The sequence below is a fragment of the Pararge aegeria genome, chromosome 11 (genome assembly GCF_905163445.1).
Source record: "Pararge aegeria chromosome 11, ilParAegt1.1, whole genome shotgun sequence".
Lineage (NCBI taxonomy): Eukaryota > Metazoa > Arthropoda > Insecta > Lepidoptera > Nymphalidae > Pararge > Pararge aegeria.
Genome location: NC_053190.1, coordinates 14,306,083 through 14,326,080, shown reverse-complemented (window position 1 = coordinate 14,326,080; position 19,998 = coordinate 14,306,083). Strand labels below are relative to the sequence as shown.

At 36.2% G+C, this 19,998-nt stretch overlaps 1 protein-coding gene across 1 annotated transcript in view; it reads left to right on the top strand.

The window, feature by feature from the left end:
- The window catches only part of LOC120627246 (ATP-binding cassette sub-family G member 1-like), a 109,956-nt gene that overhangs the window by 79,653 nt on the left and 10,305 nt on the right, over positions 1-19,998 (top strand). Inside the window, exons 3-9 of the mRNA XM_039895155.1 lie at positions 553-742; positions 3,882-4,027; positions 6,452-6,611; positions 14,638-14,825; positions 15,857-16,010; positions 16,988-17,156; positions 19,181-19,281. Of these exons, the coding sequence (XP_039751089.1) occupies positions 553-742; positions 3,882-4,027; positions 6,452-6,611; positions 14,638-14,825; positions 15,857-16,010; positions 16,988-17,156; positions 19,181-19,281 (1,108 nt within the window). The remainder of the gene's footprint in view (positions 1-552; positions 743-3,881; positions 4,028-6,451; positions 6,612-14,637; positions 14,826-15,856; positions 16,011-16,987; positions 17,157-19,180; positions 19,282-19,998) is intronic.

The following is a 19,998-nucleotide window of genomic DNA, read 5'->3' as shown; positions in this document are numbered from 1 at the left end:
CATTCCAGGATCTTTCGTCTCCAGCATCCATCGGTCTAAAACTCCGGGCTGGTAAATCCGCTGGTGCAGCGATTTTCTTCACAGTAAACCTAATTATTGTTCTTACTTAACCATTTTAGCCGTACGTCCTGACCCACAGTACGCAACCACCAGCTGAAGTAGTTATGGGCGGGGCCAATAGCTGGGAGAACCGATGGACGATGGGGTCCTAAGGTGCTGGAATGGCGACCCCACACCGGTAAACGCAACGTAGGTCGGCCCCAAACGCAGTGGCATCAAGCGAGTCGCTTGGGAGCGGCTGGAAACAAGTGGCTCAGGTCTGTGGATTGTAGGACTCCCTACAAAACAACTATGTCCAGCAGGTCCAGATCCAGAAATTGTCAAAGGACAGACAGTAAAATCTAGGCATCAAGCGAGTCGCTTGGGAGCCGCTGGAAACAAGTGGCTCAGGTCTGTGGATTGCAGGACTCCCTAAAAAACACCTATGTCCAGCAGGTCCAGATCCAGAAATTGTCAAAGGACAGAAAGTAAAATCTAGGCACCTTTTCACAGTTCGATCGGCGTAAATGGGCGCATCACGGTGAACGGGCATGCACGCGATATGCGAGTGTTCAAGAAACTCAGCAGCTACATCATGCAGGATGACCTATTGCAGCCGTGGCTCACCGTCAAGGAGGCGATGATGATAGCTGCGGATCTCAAACTAGGGAAAGAGTTAGGCAGGGCAGAAAAAGAACTGATTGTGAGTATATTTTTATTGCACTTATAATATCTTAAAATCCTTATATTATGGTATTTTATAATTTTTATTAGTGCTTTTACCTACACTTGGGGAAATTATCAATTTTATAAATTTAAAATGCATATAAAAACTTTCGGAACTGACAGGATTTAAACCTGCGACTCTCTGGGAATCGCGGCCTGAGCGCTTTAAACAAATACCGTCGATGACGAAATTAGTATATGCCTTTTATATCAGTCTTATAGCGACTTTATCTAGTCGAAAACTTTGCAGTTTCCATCTACTATTTCAAAGACTTTGATTCCTTATTATAGCTTCGAATCAAAGGGAATAATGACATAATTATCGTAAACTAGCTATTTCCCGCGACTATATCCGTGTTAATACAGTTTTGCAAATACCGCGGTAGCCGTCGGTTTTCCCGGAGATTTCTTGTATGTAAAATACTTTAATCGTGTAGTACCTACCTACGTTGTCCGGGTTTGATAATGTTTTTAAAGCATATATTTGAGTTTTTTGTTGCTGTAAAATAAATTTGGTAAACCTCTCTGGAGATGTACCACTGTTTTTTTCTGTGATACATACATATATTATTGTAAACTAAAAGTTTTATTACACACAATATCATTTTACAGACAACAATTGTAAAACCATCATTACAGATACGTTCGATCAAGCCCCCACACATTATATCTACTGATCTGCAGATAGAAGTGTGGCCTAACTGCCGTAAATCAAGGAACTTCGATGGAAATCTAAACAGTTCTATATTAATAATACATGTAACCAAACAATATGATTTAAGACTGAAACTTTGCCTTAAAATAAAATTTATATCGGTATTGTAGTTATTTAATGTTTTAATTACATAACGTTTACTAGGTTACCTAGGGAATAGCATAAGAATACAAATCCCGCGGAAAGATTTTTTTTTTGGATGAAAATTAGCCTCCATCCTTGCAACTTATTCTATGCCAATCAAGTTGAATTAGATAGTGCGTAAATGAAGGACAAACAAATTAACAAGCACACTTTAGCATTTATAATATTATAATGGATTCATATGCATGTATAGATTTTACCCACGCTAATGGATTTTTTTTCGAAGTGTCAGATTATGTTTATATTAGATCATAGGTCAAGCGCTCTTTATAGAACAGTTAGAGGTCGTTTATTTCTATTGGTTTGAGGTCGACAGTGTTAAAATTGCATGAGTGTTAAAAAAGGGAGTAATTTTGTTTCTTCAATTTGAATAAATTAATAAATATATATAGACAATAGTAGCTTTTGTTATAAGTACTAAGTTTAATGATGAATATTTTTAAAAATAATATACATAAATACTTAAAATATGCAGATAAACAGCCAGACAGTGACATCATGTTTATCACACTAACATTTTCTAGTTGTGGGAATCTTCAATCTTGTCCCTCCTTCCCCGTTCTACCACAGAACAGCGAGATATTCGCGTTGATATTCCATCATCACGCACGAAACTTTTTTTATCCACGTTTCTGATGCACCGCTCAGATGTGGAACGCCCTCCCGGCAACTGTGTTTCCTGCCACGTAAAATTTAAGTACCTTTAAGGCTAGGTTGAATAGGCTTTTTCTAGGCAAGCGTGCTCCAACCTAGACCTCATCATTGCTTTCTAAGGGGCACGATTGTCGCCAAGCGCTGGCCTATAGTTAATAAAAAAAAAATCTAACTCACAGCCTTGGACTCAGTAAAACTCAATCGCTACAATCTGTGACTTTAGCTTCTAGAGAGCCAGCTGCACGGGTACCACACGGGTACCTTCTGCAGCTGCTGACACTGTACCCAGACGTTTCTTGTTGGTTTCCAAGATACCGTATTATATCCTCCTTCCAGATTCATTTGTAATAATTAATGTGACACATCTGGTAAAGTCGCTTTAAGCGTATCTGACGCATCTGTGAAACGATTATTTTTAGACCTACGATTTTTTTTTATGTAGGAGTTATGTATGTAGGATAGTTTAATTACCCCTTAACCCGCATGAGGCCAGAATCGGGAAACTGGCTCTCAACCCCTATTGCGTATGAGCTATCAGAGGCCTGTGCAGAGCCCATTAATGTAATTAGGAGTATTGTTGATTGTAAAAGCTTCTGATAAAATATTTATCTTCAATTTTGATAAGTCCGTCATAATATTGAAATTTAATAACGGAGCGGATATGATTTCATCAATAATCTCCCACGGGGCTTCCATATCAGAACAGTCCTGAATTAAAGTTATTTCAACTTTCTCCGGAAATCCTCTTAAAGAATATCCAATATTCTTCTTCAAATTAATTAGTAAATGTCCTGTTTATTTAATGAGAACAAAATATTCAGCTATTATGTAAAAGCATTTTGTAGCCAATTATTTGAAGCAGTCTCAACAAAGGCGCCTCTTTGGTTTCTTATATTTTTCTGCTTTAATAGATCAAAATTGATTTAAAACTTTCACAAATAAATGATATACAAAGCACGATATTTGTTTTAGAAAATATTTTTTTCGTTTTTACTTGTATGAAATATTATCATTTTAACTTTATCATATCTTTTTAGTGATAAACGACACAACAATATTACAGATTTTGATAACTAAGGCAGTTTCATTGTCTAAGCAAATTTAAATTAAATTCCATTCGGTTTAACACAAAATCTGGAACGAATATGTATTGACAGCCGAATGTAATGCTTTTAATGAAATTAATAGCATTACATAAACCAGGGTAAGAAAAAGTTAAAAGATAAAGTGTAACCTTAGAGATGAACCTGAAACAAAAAATAGTTCACAAGTTGATTGACAAAAAAGTATGGTGTTAGAAAAGCGCTAACGGTCTATAATAAAGTTAAAATCCAAGAAAGTATGTTTGTACAACTTTTTGAGTTACACGGCTTGGACAGGCAACAGCCAAGTCAAGCCGGTCATTCTGACGTCAGAATGACCGACCATTTTAGAATGTGCATATTTTCTTTGTTATTAGTTAGGTACCGAATATTTTAACAATCTCTCGTATCAAAATTTCCTGATGGGAAATCCGAATGAATAACTTTTTAGATCTGACCTGATAATTGTACGCAGGATCTTGAGATACAACTTTTCAAATATATTTTTTTATCATTGCCAGGTGGAGGAGATACTTCAAACTCTTGGCCTGTGGGACCATCACAACACAATGTCTCAAAACCTATCTGGTGGTCAATCTAAACGTCTCTCAGTGGCGTTGGAGCTGGTCAACAACCCGCCAATCATATTCCTTGATGAACCTACCACGTAAGAAGCTATTTTATATCTCTTCTAATTTTTTAATTCCTGATACTTAATTGAGATCTTAGATCATGATTTCTAATTATTAATTCTGGACCCTGATGATCTATTCATCTGGGTATGCTTAGCCTAATGACACCCCACAGGCCACGGGCTTTCTCTTTCACGGAGAAAATTTAATAGGATAGATCCACCATGCTGCTCTGATGTGAGTTCGTGGGTATTCACAGTAATAATAATCGCGTAATTTAATACGTGTAGTGACAGCATACTAAAATTACATTAGTCACCACCCCTACTCCATCGCGGGTGTCATACGTTGCGATTTCTTATTTTCGATCCTGCTGAGTTTCTTGCCGGCTTCTTCTCGGTAGAATCTGCCTTCTGAACCACTGGTAGAGTCACTACAAACAGACGACCTGACGTTTCAAAGGTGCTTATTTAGGCCTACTTGAAATAAATGAATTTTGAATTTTGATTAAGGTAATATAACGAAAAAAAAGCCACGGCGTCCTCCGTGCTACTACCACCGTAAAACGATCACCCCAACGTCCCCCATACGTTTCCCCAACGTGGTGATTATGGGCATACCCTACCGCTGGGAGAGGCCTTTAGTCCAACAGTGGAGCCCGGGGGTGGAGTTATGACTACCGGAATACTGAGATAAAGCCAATTTTATAATTTATAAATATATAAATTTAGTTATTTCCGGGTCGAGTAATCGACCCGGGAATCGAATCCTAAATCACTGTGATCAGTTTTAATTTACGTAACCAGAACAATATGTCGCTCTCGAAACTAGGCCACACAACTCCTGTATACAATACAATGTAGAACTCGTAACCAGTTAATCACACCAACAGTAACGTTTTATTGCACATAAACCCGAGTCGTGTTTAGAAAATTGAAACACGAAAATGCCAAGTAATGCATTCGATTGAATACTTTTATTTTTGATTCGTGGGATTTTGGGATCTTGGAAGCACTGACATATAATAATATAGGTAGATCAATGAACAATTTTTTAACTTACTCGTATCATACATACAAGTAAGTTAAAAAATTGTTCATTTTGCCAAACTTATTATGTTCACTTGCTTCAAGGAAAACATTGTGAGGTAACCTGCATGCCTGAGAGTTCTACATAATGTCCACACTGAGACAGCGTGGGAGGAGACCCGTGCTAATGACGTGATAATGGGCCGGCAATGGGCTGATATGAGGATGATGATGATGAATTTTTTTTGTTAACTCTTGTTCGTCAGATTGTCAGTTAGTACGCGTTAAATTTTGGATCAGTCAATAAGGAACCGCATCTTCTAGGGTGAAGGATTATTCAGGGATTATGCATGGATTTTATTTATTTTGGAAGCCTTATAGAGGTTATTATAGGCAACTTTCCCAACCAAGGCGCCATAGAAAGTACAGAGTTGACGCAAACGCTCCTTCTGTAGGTACTACAAAAAGATCGAGAAAAAATTATTTTTGATCGTCTTTGAGAAGCAGTGTCACTTTCAAAAGATGTGTGGAGATCACCAAGCTCAGCCATAACATTGTTGGGGAAGTTTTATGTTTTTTAATTTCTTCTTAAAATTTATTATGGTTTTGCTAGTTTTATAATCAGAATGTTTTATTTTTTTGCACCTTTCTGCCTGACTTACAAGTACCTTTATATTTTGAGTAGCTAGTTTAGGAAGCGGGCGCTATCACAAATTTCTTGAGTTTTTAGTGCGCCGCCCCGCTTAATAAGGTTGGGAGCCCCTGTTGAAATAGAGGTTTGAAGAATGCATAAGATGCAGCTTCCTAATTCGTATCCGCAAGAAAGGAGTTAAAATCCACCCATAAATGGGTTATACGGCTAGCTTGTAAGATTTTATGTAAGTTTGAAGAGCGAGCTTTAAAATTCGCAGTAACGAGTAAAAGCGTTTTTTAAAACAAACCTTACAGTAAAACGGGTGACGAAAGTTGTATGACATTTAACACAGATGCTTAAACAACTAATTCAATAACAATTTTATATTATGAAAATTAAGCTTAAATTGCTATAGTCCGCGAAAAGCAAGAGAACCTGTATGGTGAATTTATAATTTCTTCAATCCTTATACTCCACACCAAACAGTTCTTCGGCAATGTACCCTCTAATCACGTCTCGCTCCGAAACCGGAGCGATGTTGACTTTAATGAATAATTGTTTAACAATTATACATTGTAACAATTTAAATTATAAATTACACTATACAGATTCTCCTGCTTTTCGCGGACTATAGCAAATTAAGCTTAATTTTCATAATATATCATGGATTTCCGCAAAGTAACGCCTACTTCTATGCAATAATAAAACTCTTAAGAGTTTATGTTTTACACCTTTTAAATGTAATACTTACTTTTTACTTTTTTGAAAAAAAAAAAACAATTTAATCAATCTTTCAGGGGCCTGGACATAGTGTCAATACGTCATCTAGTGGTGCTTCTACGGTTGCTATCACGACAGGGGCGAACCATTGTATGCACCATCCACCAACCCTCCGCTTCATTATTCTCGCTCTTTGATCGTGTCTACGTCTTATCAAGAGGGCTATGCTGTTATCAGGTAAATTAAACTAATTTTATCTAGAATAGAATAGAATAGAATTTGTTTATTTACCAGAACAACACAAACAGACTTACATAAGGAGTAACTTTAAATTTTATACTCAATTATTAATAGTTTAAGTCTATGATGTGTCTTGCCAATAAAAAGGTTCTGACTCAGCTTAACGTTCCGGATACTAATGTACCCACAACGCTGGTATTCTGTCAGTACCTATTGAGTTGAGGGAAGTCCAGTTATGAAATCACATATAAAAACTAACAGTAAACCTCATAATTGAAAGGAGATGAAAATCAACAGACTTTATGAAATGGAAAACGGACAGTTATTCAAATAGCTATGTATATTAGTAATAGTGGAGCTTTTGTATTTTTTTTTTTACAACCTCCCTGGCGCAACGGAGAGCGCTGTGAATTTAAGCAGAAGGTCCGGGTGACTATGCTGTTATCAGGTAAAATTAACTAATTTTATCTCGCATCACCTGACTTTATTATATGGAAAATAGAGTTATTCAAATATCTATGAATATTAGTAGCAGAGCTACTAATATATGTCGGCGATACGCCAGGGTTTTCACGCTCGGTGTCCATTATAATAAAATAACTCACAAAATATCACGTAGTTTATTTTCGCACAATTGCTAGTATAGAACAGAGCCGATTTACATAAATTAAACGCTTTTATAGTTTCCTTACAATGGCTAAAACGGATATAGCAAATACAACTTCTTTTGAAACAAACAAATAAAATAAGGTACTGCAAAATAATTCTTAAAATATTCCTTATTATTTATAATAAATGTTTAATCAATTTAAATTACATAAAATGATTAATCATTTATATAATACAGAGATTTGTTCATTTAATTGCAACAAACATTAGTCAGTCTAAAGATGGCGCTGCAGGCCAGATTTAAAATGAATTAAAGAAAGACTTATTGCATAAAATAATAAAGTTTGATACAGAATAATGATATTAATTCTATAAGATATTAATTTGAACATTTTCACAGTAAATAAAGTAGTTTAACAATAAATGGAACATCAAATATCTTGAAAACATTCAAACAGTCAAAACAGTGTCTATTAAATATCAGGCCCTAATAAGTAGCGGTTTTATGTTTACAAATAACTATTTGAATTTAAATCTGATATATTTCAGATATTTTTATAATAAAATATTCACTTTAACGATAAACTAAAACATAAATATCAAAAGTCGCCAATTATTGCCGACAGGTGGCGATTTGCGCCCATATATACATAGTTAATTGAATTGTTTTGACGTACTTGTTTTCTTTTGACGACCTCCATGATGCAACGGTGAGCGCTGTGAATTTAAGTAGGGGGTCCCAGGTGACTATGCTGTTATCAGGTAAATTTACTAATTTTGTCTCGCATCAACTGACGTTATTTTATGGAAAATAGAATTATCCAAATATCTATGTATATTAGTAGAAGAGCTTTTGTACTTGTTTTGTTTTGACGACTTCCCTGGCGCAATGGTGAGCGTTGTGAATAGGAATATAATAAATAAATGGGTTATACGGCTAGCTTGTAAGATTTTATGTAAGTTTGAAGAGCGAGCTTTAAAATTATATAAAATATAATAATTCTCTTTGTGCTCGTCAGTACAATTAATGATGGCACAAAGGGTGGTCTAATTTGCGCTAGCAGTTTAGCTCCGTTTCGTTACCGGCCACAAAGGTTCGTGACCGTGCCCTTTGAAATCAAAGACTTCTTCCAACTGCCGTTTACGTACATTTAACCATTGAAGGCCTTAGGATTAACCAGCCTCCACTAGTGGAGAGGCACAAAAAGAGAGAGAGAGAGAGAGAGAGAGAGAGAGAGAGAGAGAGAGAGAGAGAGAGAGAGAGAGAGAGAGAGAGAGAGAGCTCGGTAGCAGAAAAAAGTAAACAAGCAAGTTTTTTTTATTCCACTACAAGTTAGCCCTTGATTGCAATCTCATCTGTTGGTAAGTGATGATAAAGTCTAAGATGTAGCGGTTTCTACGCGACATCACACCGGAACACTAAATCGCTCAGCGGCACGTCTTTGTCGGTAGGGTGGTAACTAGCCAGGGGCAAAGCCTCACACCAGACCTGACAAGAGAAAATTCAGAAATTATAAATTCCCAAATCGCCCCTGCCAGGAATCGTATCCGGGACCTCCTACAGCAATTGTGCGAAAATAAACTACGTGATATTTTGTGAGTTATTTTATTATAATGGACACCGAGCGTGAAAACCCTGGCGTATCGCCGACATATATTAGTAGCTCTGCTACTAATATTCATAGATATTTGAATAACTCTATTTTCCATATAATAAAGTCAGGTGATGCGAGATAAAATTAGTTAATTTTACCTGATAACAGCATAGTCACCCGGACCTTCTGCTTAAATTCACAGCGCTCTCCGTTGCGCCAGGGAGGTTGTAAAAAAAAAAATACAAAAGCTCCACTATTACTAATATACATAGCTATTTGAATAACTGTCCGTTTTCCATTTCATAAAGTCTGTTGATTTTCATCTCCTTTCAATTATGAGGTTTACTGTTAGTTTTTAATGGCTAAAACGGATATAGCAAATACAACTTCTTTTGAAACAAACAAATAAAATAAGGTACTGCAAAATAATTCTTAAAATATTCCTTATTATTTATAATAAATGTTTAATCAATTTAAATTACATAAAATGATTAATCATTTATATAATACAGAGATTTGTTCATTTAATTGCAACAAACATTAGTCAGTCTAAAGATGGCGCTGCAGGCCAGATTTAAAATGAATTAAAGAAAGACTTATTGCATAAAATAATAAAGTTTGATACAGAATAATGATATTAATTCTATAAGATATTAATTTGAACATTTTCACAGTAAATAAAGTAGTTTAACAATAAATGGAACATCAAATATCTTGAAAACATTCAAACAGTCAAAACAGTGTCTATTAAATATCAGGCCCTAATAAGTAGCGGTTTTATGTTTACAAATAACTATTTGAATTTAAATCTGATATATTTCAGATATTTTTATAATAAAATATTCACTTTAACGATAAACTAAAACATAAATATCAAAAGTCGCCAATTATTGCCGACAGGTGGCGATTTGCGCCCATATATACATAGTTAATTGAATTGTTTTGACGTACTTGTTTTCTTTTGACGACCTCCATGATGCAACGGTGAGCGCTGTGAATTTAAGTAGGGGGTCCCAGGTGACTATGCTGTTATCAGGTAAATTTACTAATTTTGTCTCGCATCAACTGACGTTATTTTATGGAAAATAGAATTATCCAAATATCTATGTATATTAGTAGAAGAGCTTTTGTACTTGTTTTGTTTTGACGACTTCCCTGGCGCAATGGTGAGCGTTGTGAATAGGAATATAATAAATAAATGGGTTATACGGCTAGCTTGTAAGATTTTATGTAAGTTTGAAGAGCGAGCTTTAAAATTATATAAAATATAATAGCGTTGTAGGAGGTCCCGGATACGATTCCTGGCAGGGGCGATTTGGGAATTTATAATTTCTGAATTTTCTCTTGTCAGGTCTGGTGTGAGGCTTTGCCCCTGGCTAGTTACCACCCTACCGACAAAGACGTGCCGCTGAGCGATTTAGTGTTCCGGTGTGATGTCGCGTAGAAACCGCTACATCTTAGACTTTATCATCACTTACCAACAGATGAGATTGCAATCAAGGGCTAACTTGTAGTGGAATAAAAAAAACTTGCTTGTTTACTTTTTTCTGCTACCGAGCTCTCTCTCTCTCTCTCTCTCTCTCTCTCTCTCTCTCTCTCTCTCTCTCTCTCTCTCTCTCTCTTTTTGTGCCTCTCCACTAGTGGAGGCTGGCCGTCAGCTCAGCAAACTTCTCGTGGTCTTGCGCGAGCGAAATAATGTTTCCACGCTTACAATATTGGTCCATTCACGGAAGTTACGCAACCATGACTTCTTCCTCTTTTAGAGTCAAAGCTTCACTACGATATAAAACTACCGGCCAGACATAGCAGGGGAGTAATCTTAATCTATCATCTTTAATCTTTTGTAACCGAGCGGCATTGCTCTATTCCAGTCTGAAGAGCGTTTTCGGTTTAATTACAGGCACATGTGGCTTAACACCTACGCCTTTAGCACGGCTAGTATGGGCAGGAGACAATTATATCCCCGGGGAAATGATATAAATTTATCTTCTCCCACAGCTTCAACAACTCTCAGAGCACTGGCGCACAAGTGGAAATAATATCCAAATAATATTAGTGCATTAATAAACGGGTGTAAAGTTCTCCTATTCCATGTTCCAGTAATTTAGCAGGTGGGCACGTTAATTAACGTGAAAGAGACATAATTATGTCCCTTGTCGGGGATATAGTCGGAGGGTATAACTTTTATCTCCCGCCCGTGCTAGCCCTGCAGATCGATGGACACAAAGCTGTACTTTGTAAGATGTGTTTCTTGCATAACCTGTGAAGTGTTGCTCTATTTATAAGCGATGGTTTTCTGTAACAGTTTACCAAGTTTAGTACAAAGACTCGAAAAAATTGGAACAGAACTTAAATGAACACTTTAGCATACATAACCAAGAGAACGCAAGCTGCACAAAACCGTGGAATATGGAACTCCCTACAAAGCGAAATCCCGTAAAAAGTGAAGAGAAATCACAAAATGTATAAATAAGTATTTATTTTAAAATTATTTTTACTCTAAACGCATGTCATTTATTATTTTATTATTTGTGCATGCTTCTCATAATCTCATGTTTTGAATGTGTACTTTTTAGATAGGGTATTGTTTATGTCCCGTAAAAAAAGAAGTATAGTATTATCAGGCTTAACTATCGCATTTAAAAAAATATATATATTTATTATACGGAAACCGGAAACAATAAGATCGTCAGACCACACTATTTACGTGACACTAAATAACGGTTATTTAATGTTTTCTAAAAGTAAAATACTGAAAATAGCGTGGTCCAAATTTGTGTTGGACTTTTAACAAACATGTTACAAAAATCATATTTTATGTAGTTATTTCTAGTAATTTTTAGAACTAAATTGAACAAATCCAAAAAGCATTTATTGTATCTAGATAAATAAAAAAATACTAAATGTTTAGTATATTTAGTGTACGAAGAAAATATATAGTTAAACTTAAAAAAGTACATATGTCCGCAGATGACGTCTATCGGTTGATATGATGATGATGAGGAAATTACATAAACATACAGTAAGTAGTATGCGATTGAGATTATATTGATTGTTACAATACAAATTGTTTCTATTATTCAAAGAAACCTTCAATTACGAAACAACAATTGTCATTTCGCTTGGATTTTCCAACACAATTTATAATTTGTATTCTCCATCTTTCCTTCATTCGATATAAATCCAAGATTTTCCTTTCTTAGATTGGTACTAAAAACTGTATCAAAGGGAAAATACTTTCCTTTAATTAAGGTTGTCGTTGTTCTAATTAAATAAGTGAATCCTTTTCAAATAGATTGGCACTGAACGTAAATCAGATATGGTTCTTTGTACTCTTCATAAATAACAGGCATTTGCTTTTCATTAAGATCTAACCTATTCATTTTTTAATACCATTCTATCGATATAAAAAAAGCGAGATAGCCCAGTGGGAAGGACTTTGACTCCACTTTCGGCGGGCTGAGTCCGAAGCCCAGCACGAAACTCTTTTTCTAAGTTATGTGCGTTTTCAAACAAAATATCACTTGCTTTCACGGTGAAGGAAAACGTCGCGAGGGAATCTGCATGCCTGAGAGTTCTCAATAATGTTCTCAAAGGTGTCTGCCAATCCAATCCGCTGGAAACTGGGCCAGCGTGGTGAATTCTCATTCGGGGGAAGACCCGTGCCCGGTAGTGGGCCAGTAATGGGTCAATACGATGATTCGATCGATAACTTAATGATTGACAAAATTCAAATATTAAATTATTCAACTGAACTTGAAGACTAATTAATTAGATATATGGATCAGAACCCACAACATTATAATTATTTTGTCTGACTGTCTTTCCGTCAGTCCATCCGACTAGCACCACCCTTTTCCTCACAAGTGGCTAAAGACTTAACTAAATATAGCCCTTAAAACCTTAGACTGAAATTTTCTAACAGATGAGATTGCTGTCAGGAGCTGACTTGTAGTGGAATAAAAAAACGAAATAACTGCGCGGGTAGGCGATTTAACTACCTTATACTCAGTGACGTGCACAGGGTATGCACAAAGGAGGCAGATGCCTTAAAATGGAATAATCCTTCGCATTAACGAGTTATACAAAAAAATTTAAATATGCAGAGCTTTTGTGCATCTATGAAGTTCATGCCACTGTTTGTACTTATGAAATAAATTTACCTATTAACAGTCGCAGAAAAAGGTCGTGTCGTTTATACGAGGCCATAGGATTCTGTGTGACCTTAATTTTATCTATAAACGACATGAAATAAAAAGACTAACTTATGGTTTAATGAAAAGTAAAGTAAAGTGAAATATCAGTAGAGAATTAAGAGAGCAGGTACATAACGAACGAATTAGAAAGTTTCGCTTTTTAAAATGCTGGTTGAAAATGCCATAAAATAGCGTTCCCGAGACGTTTCAAGTATTTCGTGCTTAAAAGCTTTCCCCATCCTGTATTTACGATTAGTCGTATATTTCTCAAGGAAACGATAAAATTGAAATTACTATATATAGAAACAGTACGATGTCGGATATTCGCCCCTTTATGTCCTTCTTCGAGTGTACATAGGTGTTTCCTTAGAGCGCAATTCGATTTACGTCGCATGTTAAATTTACAGCTGGATAGTCTACCCAATTGTTGAATTTAGCGGGATTTAAAACAAATGGAAAACAGAAAAATGTTTTACAAGTATTCACTTATCTAACTGTAAGTTTTAACACTAGTGACTAAGAAGATAAAACAGGTTTGAATGAGGAGATTGATTCTCTTACTTCTCCCCATAGATAGAAAGATCGATAAATTCAAAAAAAAGATAAAAACTATAAATACTGAAACTAAAGAAAACTAAATTAAAAATAATCCAATGCGGTCTTTAGCGGCGGCGGAAGGAGACTTTAAGCGGTATCTCCTCCAGACAATCCTTAATGGTGCAATATATCAAAAATATGTCATAACATAAACATCAACTGTACATAACAATAATACATATGCCCCTTAATTAGACACTAGGCAAGCATCTTTGATTTTGGGGTATATGTTCAACTTTGCAACTCGCCAATCACTATGTCGGTTTTTCATGTTCTTCGGTTTGGATCTTCTCATTTCTGATCTAGTTTTTTCTATCGTTTCCCGAACGTAAGATGAAAGTTGCTCCAATTTGCCGAACTGTCCAATAATAATCATTCGTTTATCGGCGTTACGGCCCAAAATTCACAGATCACTACCAGGCAGCAGTGTATTTTGGGCCATAACGCCGACTAGCGAAGAAACTCAAACGGGTAGGTAGTTGTTTTTATTGTTTCCCGAACGTAAGATGAAAGTTGCTCCTACTTGCCGAACTGAGAATCTGCACGGTGCTATTTATAATTTCTTCAATCTTTACACTTCACTCCAAACAGATCATTCAAAGTGAACTGTCAAGTGTTAAGTACTGATGTCACCAACGCATCGCTGATCATGATTTCTGGCAAAGCTTTGTAAGAGGATATAATAAGAAACTAATTATAATCAAGAAGCGGTGATTGTGGAGCGGGTAGGAGCTCCACTTCAATTTCGGAGGGCCGAGCCGCACGCACCTCTAACTTTTCTAAGTTTTGTGCGTTTGAACTAATTAAATATATCACTTGCTTTCACGGTGAAGGAAAACGTCGTGAGGAAACCTGCATGCCTGAGAGTTCTACATAATGTTCTCAAAGGTGGTAGAGACCACTTATACGCACTGGGCCAGCGTGGTGGACCCTTAACTTAACCCCTTCTTATTGTGGGAGGAGACCCGTGCCCGGTAGTGGGCCGGTAATGGGTTGGTATGATGAATTATAATTGGCATTTTACAGGGTGCAGCGCCTCTTCTCGTGCCGTTCTTATCAGAAGTCGGTCATGTGTGTCCCAAGACGCACAATCCGGCTGATTTTGTGTTGGAAACCCTGCTGGCAGACATGGAATCATCAGCGCAGATGGCGGAACTGTGTCAAAATGGGAAGCTCTGTAGGAGGCTTGATAGGCTGACTATTAGAGGAGGACGGTTAGTGAAAATTATTTATATATATATATTATATATTTATTTAGGAAAACCAACACCCAATACATTTTTCTCATTCAAGTGTCTACGTTGTGAGCTAAGTAAATATTCAGCTTATTACAGGTTTTCACAACTTTTGCAAATAATTTCAAAATGAATGAATAAAAAAAAAAGTCCATCTTCTTTACATAGTATAAAGTTGATCCCGCTGTTAGTACGCGTAGAACTTTAAAACTCTTCCACATTTTAATATAGTTTTCAGCAATAGATAGAATTATTCAAGAGAAAGTTTTATATGCAGTGTACATGTGTATTTAAGTAGGAACTAAAATAAAACAAAAATCTAAGAAATTCAAAGATTTGATATGTGATGTCGCAACATCCATTTATTTGCGCTTACATACAAAACAAAGACACTCGCTGTTTGTAGGCGTAGATGTTTTAAACTACTCAACAGATTTTAATAAAGTTTGACAGGAATAGATAGAGTGATGCTGCATATACAGTATATACACAATATTCTAGAAAAAAGGCTAAGAAACTCATAGATTAGTGTTTGAGGTCGCGACAGATATTTTTTGCGCCTTCATTGCAAATAGATTAAAATAATGTACTACTTACGGAATTGTCACTCATTAGTATCTAAACACTACCCCGTGAGAAGTTAGGACGGGTCGATATTAATATAGAGGTAATATACATTTCATGAGACGAGCATGCATTGAAATATAATGATTTGAATGTAAAACTCATTTGAGCCCAATGTAATATGTTGTGAAATTGCTTTACACTTTAAATGGTATTATCGTGAAAGCATCATTTGATAAAGTAACTAAATTGTATGTAGTAAATACAGAACGTAATTTTGGCAGCTCTCAAAGTTTTCCGTTTTTAACCTATAGCCTTCTCGATTAATGGACTATCCAACACTTTTGTGTACTTTTCCAGTTCATACCAGTTATTCATGAAACAAGCGCTTTCAACAAAACATACTTTTATATAATTAACTCTCTATGACTCTGAAAATTTTACAGGAAGCCAGTATTACATTCGGACGAGTCCATCCAGCGGATATTCGTGGAGCACGTCGCCAAGGAACAAATGCAAAAGATGGAGTTCCCCACCACTTTTATGACCCAATTCAAGATCCTAATAAAACGAATGTTTACACAGACTATAAGAAATTCGGTGAGTTATCATATTTAACCTTATTAATATCATACTGCAAGGCACATATTACAAAACCTACCACCACCACTTTTTTTTATGTCACTTAAAGTTTGCCCTTGCCTTATCCTCGGTATGGTGCAGAGCAATGCAGAGTAAGGTGCTGATTCATCATATCAACCCATTACCATTACCATTATAAGCGAAAAAGGGTGTAGGACCACCACGCTGGCCCAGCGCGGATTGGTGGTCTCCACACGCATTTGAGAACATTATGAAGAACTCTCAGGCATGAAGGTTTCTCACGATGTTTTCCTTCACCGTTGAAACAAATGATATTTGAATGTCTTTCATCATATCAAACCATTACCGACCCATTACAAGGCACGGGTCCCTTCCAAAATGAGGGTTTAGGCCGCAGTCCAACACGCTGGCCCAGTGCGGATTGGTGGACTTCCAACCCTTTAAGAACATTATGGAGAACTCTCAGGCCGGTTTCCTAATAATATTTTCCTTCAGCGTTGAAGCAAGTGATATATCAATTACTTAAAACGCATTTAACTTAGAAAACTTAGAGGTACGCACCTCTAAGTTTGGGATTCGAACTCGGCCTCCCGAAAGCGAAGTCGAAGTTCTACTGTAAAGTTTACTCAATCGATCAAGTGCGATATGCGGACTTGGTTTTATGAATAGTACTAGCTGCAACGCAATCATTATTTTTTAGAACTACCCTCCATCCTTTTCTGTATGTAGCTTTAAAAATACTTACCTACTCATCATTCCGAGCGCTGAACGATGAAGAAACACGATTGGGTTTATTTAGGTTGTTTTAGATGTATTATTATGTTTATTTAAAAACGTATATTTATTTCTGTAAATAAAATGAATATAATAATACCTACTGGGCATTATTATATTAATCATCAGAAAATGGGCTCAATTAGGTCCGCCCAAAGAATAGCTACTAAATAATACGTACTTAAACTTATTTGTTTTAGCTAAGTTTATGGATTCAACTCTTGCATCACGTGAGCGCCGCAGGTCTACTTGGTGGTATCTTTTTCATGATCGGCAACGACGGCAACGCGCCCATAGCCAACTTCAAGTTCTGCCTGAGCTGCGTAGTCTTCTTCATGTATACCTACATAATGATACCCGTGCTGTTGTGTATGTACCTTTTTTATTCTTCTTATAAATTCATACTTACGGGCTAAGAACAGGTTCTCAGGGTGACCGAACTTAAGAACTTGTTTTAGTCGTCCGTTTATCAATACGAACCTTATACTAGCCATTTCTCTATTCTTTAATGTAATTTACAAAACGTAAACAATCTCAACATTTCTCGTAATTTAAATATGCAAAGGCTAGTTTTTAGGATATCGATTCTGATTTTTAACCCTATGCAATTAACATTAAGCCTCATTTGCTTCTATAAAAAAATAATAAATAAATATACTACGACAATACACACATCACCATCTAGCCCTGAAGTATACGTAGTTTATGGTACTAAGATGACTGATGAATATTTTTATGAATAATATACATAAATATAAATACTTATAATATACATATAAACATCCAGACACAAGCATTCATGTTTATCACACAAACATTTTCCAGTTGTGGGAAGCGAACCCACGGCCTTGGAATCAGAAAGCACGGTGCCCGCTGCCCACTGCGCCAATCGGCCGCAAATTTTCAGGGCGCAATGTATAATTCCATCAATCATTATAAAACACATATAAAACATCAAACATTATATACAGATCTCCGAAAAACACACTCGATGCACGCTTTGCTCCTGCACCGCATCCTCAGGAGATGTTGATTTTGCAGTACAAATATTCTAAGGTCTTTGCGAATTATAGCAAACAGGCTATTTCCCGCAAGTTAGTCCGTAGTAAATTTTGGGTTTTAAAAAATCCCGTAGGAACTTTTTTCGCCCGGGATAATCTGTATCTTATAGTTACTTTTACTAGCAACTTTTCAAGGATAAACATTATCATATGTCCTTATCCAGGATAAATGTGTGTCATATTTCGGCAGTATCGGTTCAACCTATGTCCAAACTATGACGAGAGGTAACAAACAAACAGATACGCCTTCCCATTTATAATATGAGTACCTATGGATTAAGCTTAATTCCCAATAGAAGGATATCATCTTTAGTCAAATATAAAGACATATTGTGTCTTATGCACATTATACAGGCCAATTGTAACTTATAGAGACTGGAAAAAAAATACCAAACGCTATAAGTAAGCACAAAACTGGCGTGTAATATTACTATGCCTTAGAAAAACGTATTTTAGCATCGCGGGAAATCACCATAACAAAATATACATGACAAAAAGTTTTTTCCTTATACATCCGCGCTGTCATAATAACCTTAAGAAGGCTTTAGGGATATTTTACATAAGGGGTCAATAAGAAGGACCTTTTTATATCGCGTCCCACAACTCATGTTATCCTAATGGACTACATTTTGATGCCTAAATAACTCTGAGTGTCAAATATACTGTACATACTTACCTCCATATTTTATTGAAGCTGAAAAACGTTTTATTTATTCATAAATAATTTAGATGTGTAACTTTTCTAAGTTATATGCGTTTTAAGTAATTAAAAATATCACTTGTTTCGACGGTAAAGGAAGATATCGTGAGGAAACCTGCATGCCTGAGAGTTCTACATAATGTTCTCAAAGGTATGTGAGAAGCTACATGTGTGTCATATTTCAGCAGAATCAGTTCAACCTTTGGCCAACCTGTGGGTTTTTATCTATGATCGGCTCAACCGGACTCTGCGTGTCAAATATACTGCACATATTTACCTTCATATTATATGGAAGCTGAAAAGCGTTTTATTCATTCATACATAATTTAGATATGTAACCACTGCAACCGATCCACCCCCGCCTCTTTCATGCCCTAGAGATGGTTTATTATGCTATCACTAACCATTCATCATAATTTTTTCAATGTCCGGCAGAAACTGTTCTTTGGTATTGTTTTTATGCAGTCAAGGGCTAGCTTGAAGTGGAATAAAAAAAAACTGCAGTTCTTCTGAACAAGTTAGCCCGATACCATCTTAGTCACATCACTGCATCACTTACAACAAGGTTGGATTGCAGTCAAGGGCTAACCTGTAATGGAATACGTACGTAACTACGCGATCGTTTCTTTCAGTTCCCATGGAGTTGCGAATGCTGCGCCGGGAGTATTTCAATCGGTGGTACAGTTTGAAGGCATACTACGCTGCGCTTACGCTTTCAACTTTGCCCTTTATGGTAAGTACAATAATATTTTTTTTTATATTATTATACATACATATTATTAAATATAGTATTCTGATTTGCCGTGTGGTGACGGCAGATCAGATTACCTACAAAAGTTGCCACCCCTCCTCTTTCCATGTGTGTACTGCTACTACAATGCGATCTCCAACTAGTCTGTCCAGCGTGATGATTACGGTATGGAAACATTCCCGTTAGGACTCGTCGTTAGCTCAAAAGTGGACTGTTTTATAATATCACTAGTTGTTGCCCGCGACTTCGTCTGCGTTTGCTTTTGTTTTTTGATGTGGCATTCAATTTAGTTGCTGTTCTAAAAAAAAATTAAAGTATTCAGTATTGCTAAGCCTTAAATGAGGAGTTCTGTCCTCTATCTCCAACCACATTCAGATCTACACAAAGTTTGGGAAAAATTAAACACATATAATATTTTAATAATAACCTGTATAGTACAAATATAATTATTTGAATCGGTTATAATTTGTCGGAGTTATGGTGTAAAATCGTCAAACATTTTCGTCCCCTCTTCCATAGAAACCGAGCTTAATGTCGGGATAAAAAGTATCCTATATTACTTCTAGCACTTCCAAGAATATGTGTCCAAAGTTTTATAAGGATCGGTTAAGTAGTTTTTGCGTGAAAGCGTAACAAACAAACTTACATTGACATTTATAATATTAGTAGGAATAGGGATAGGGATGGTTATTATATTAT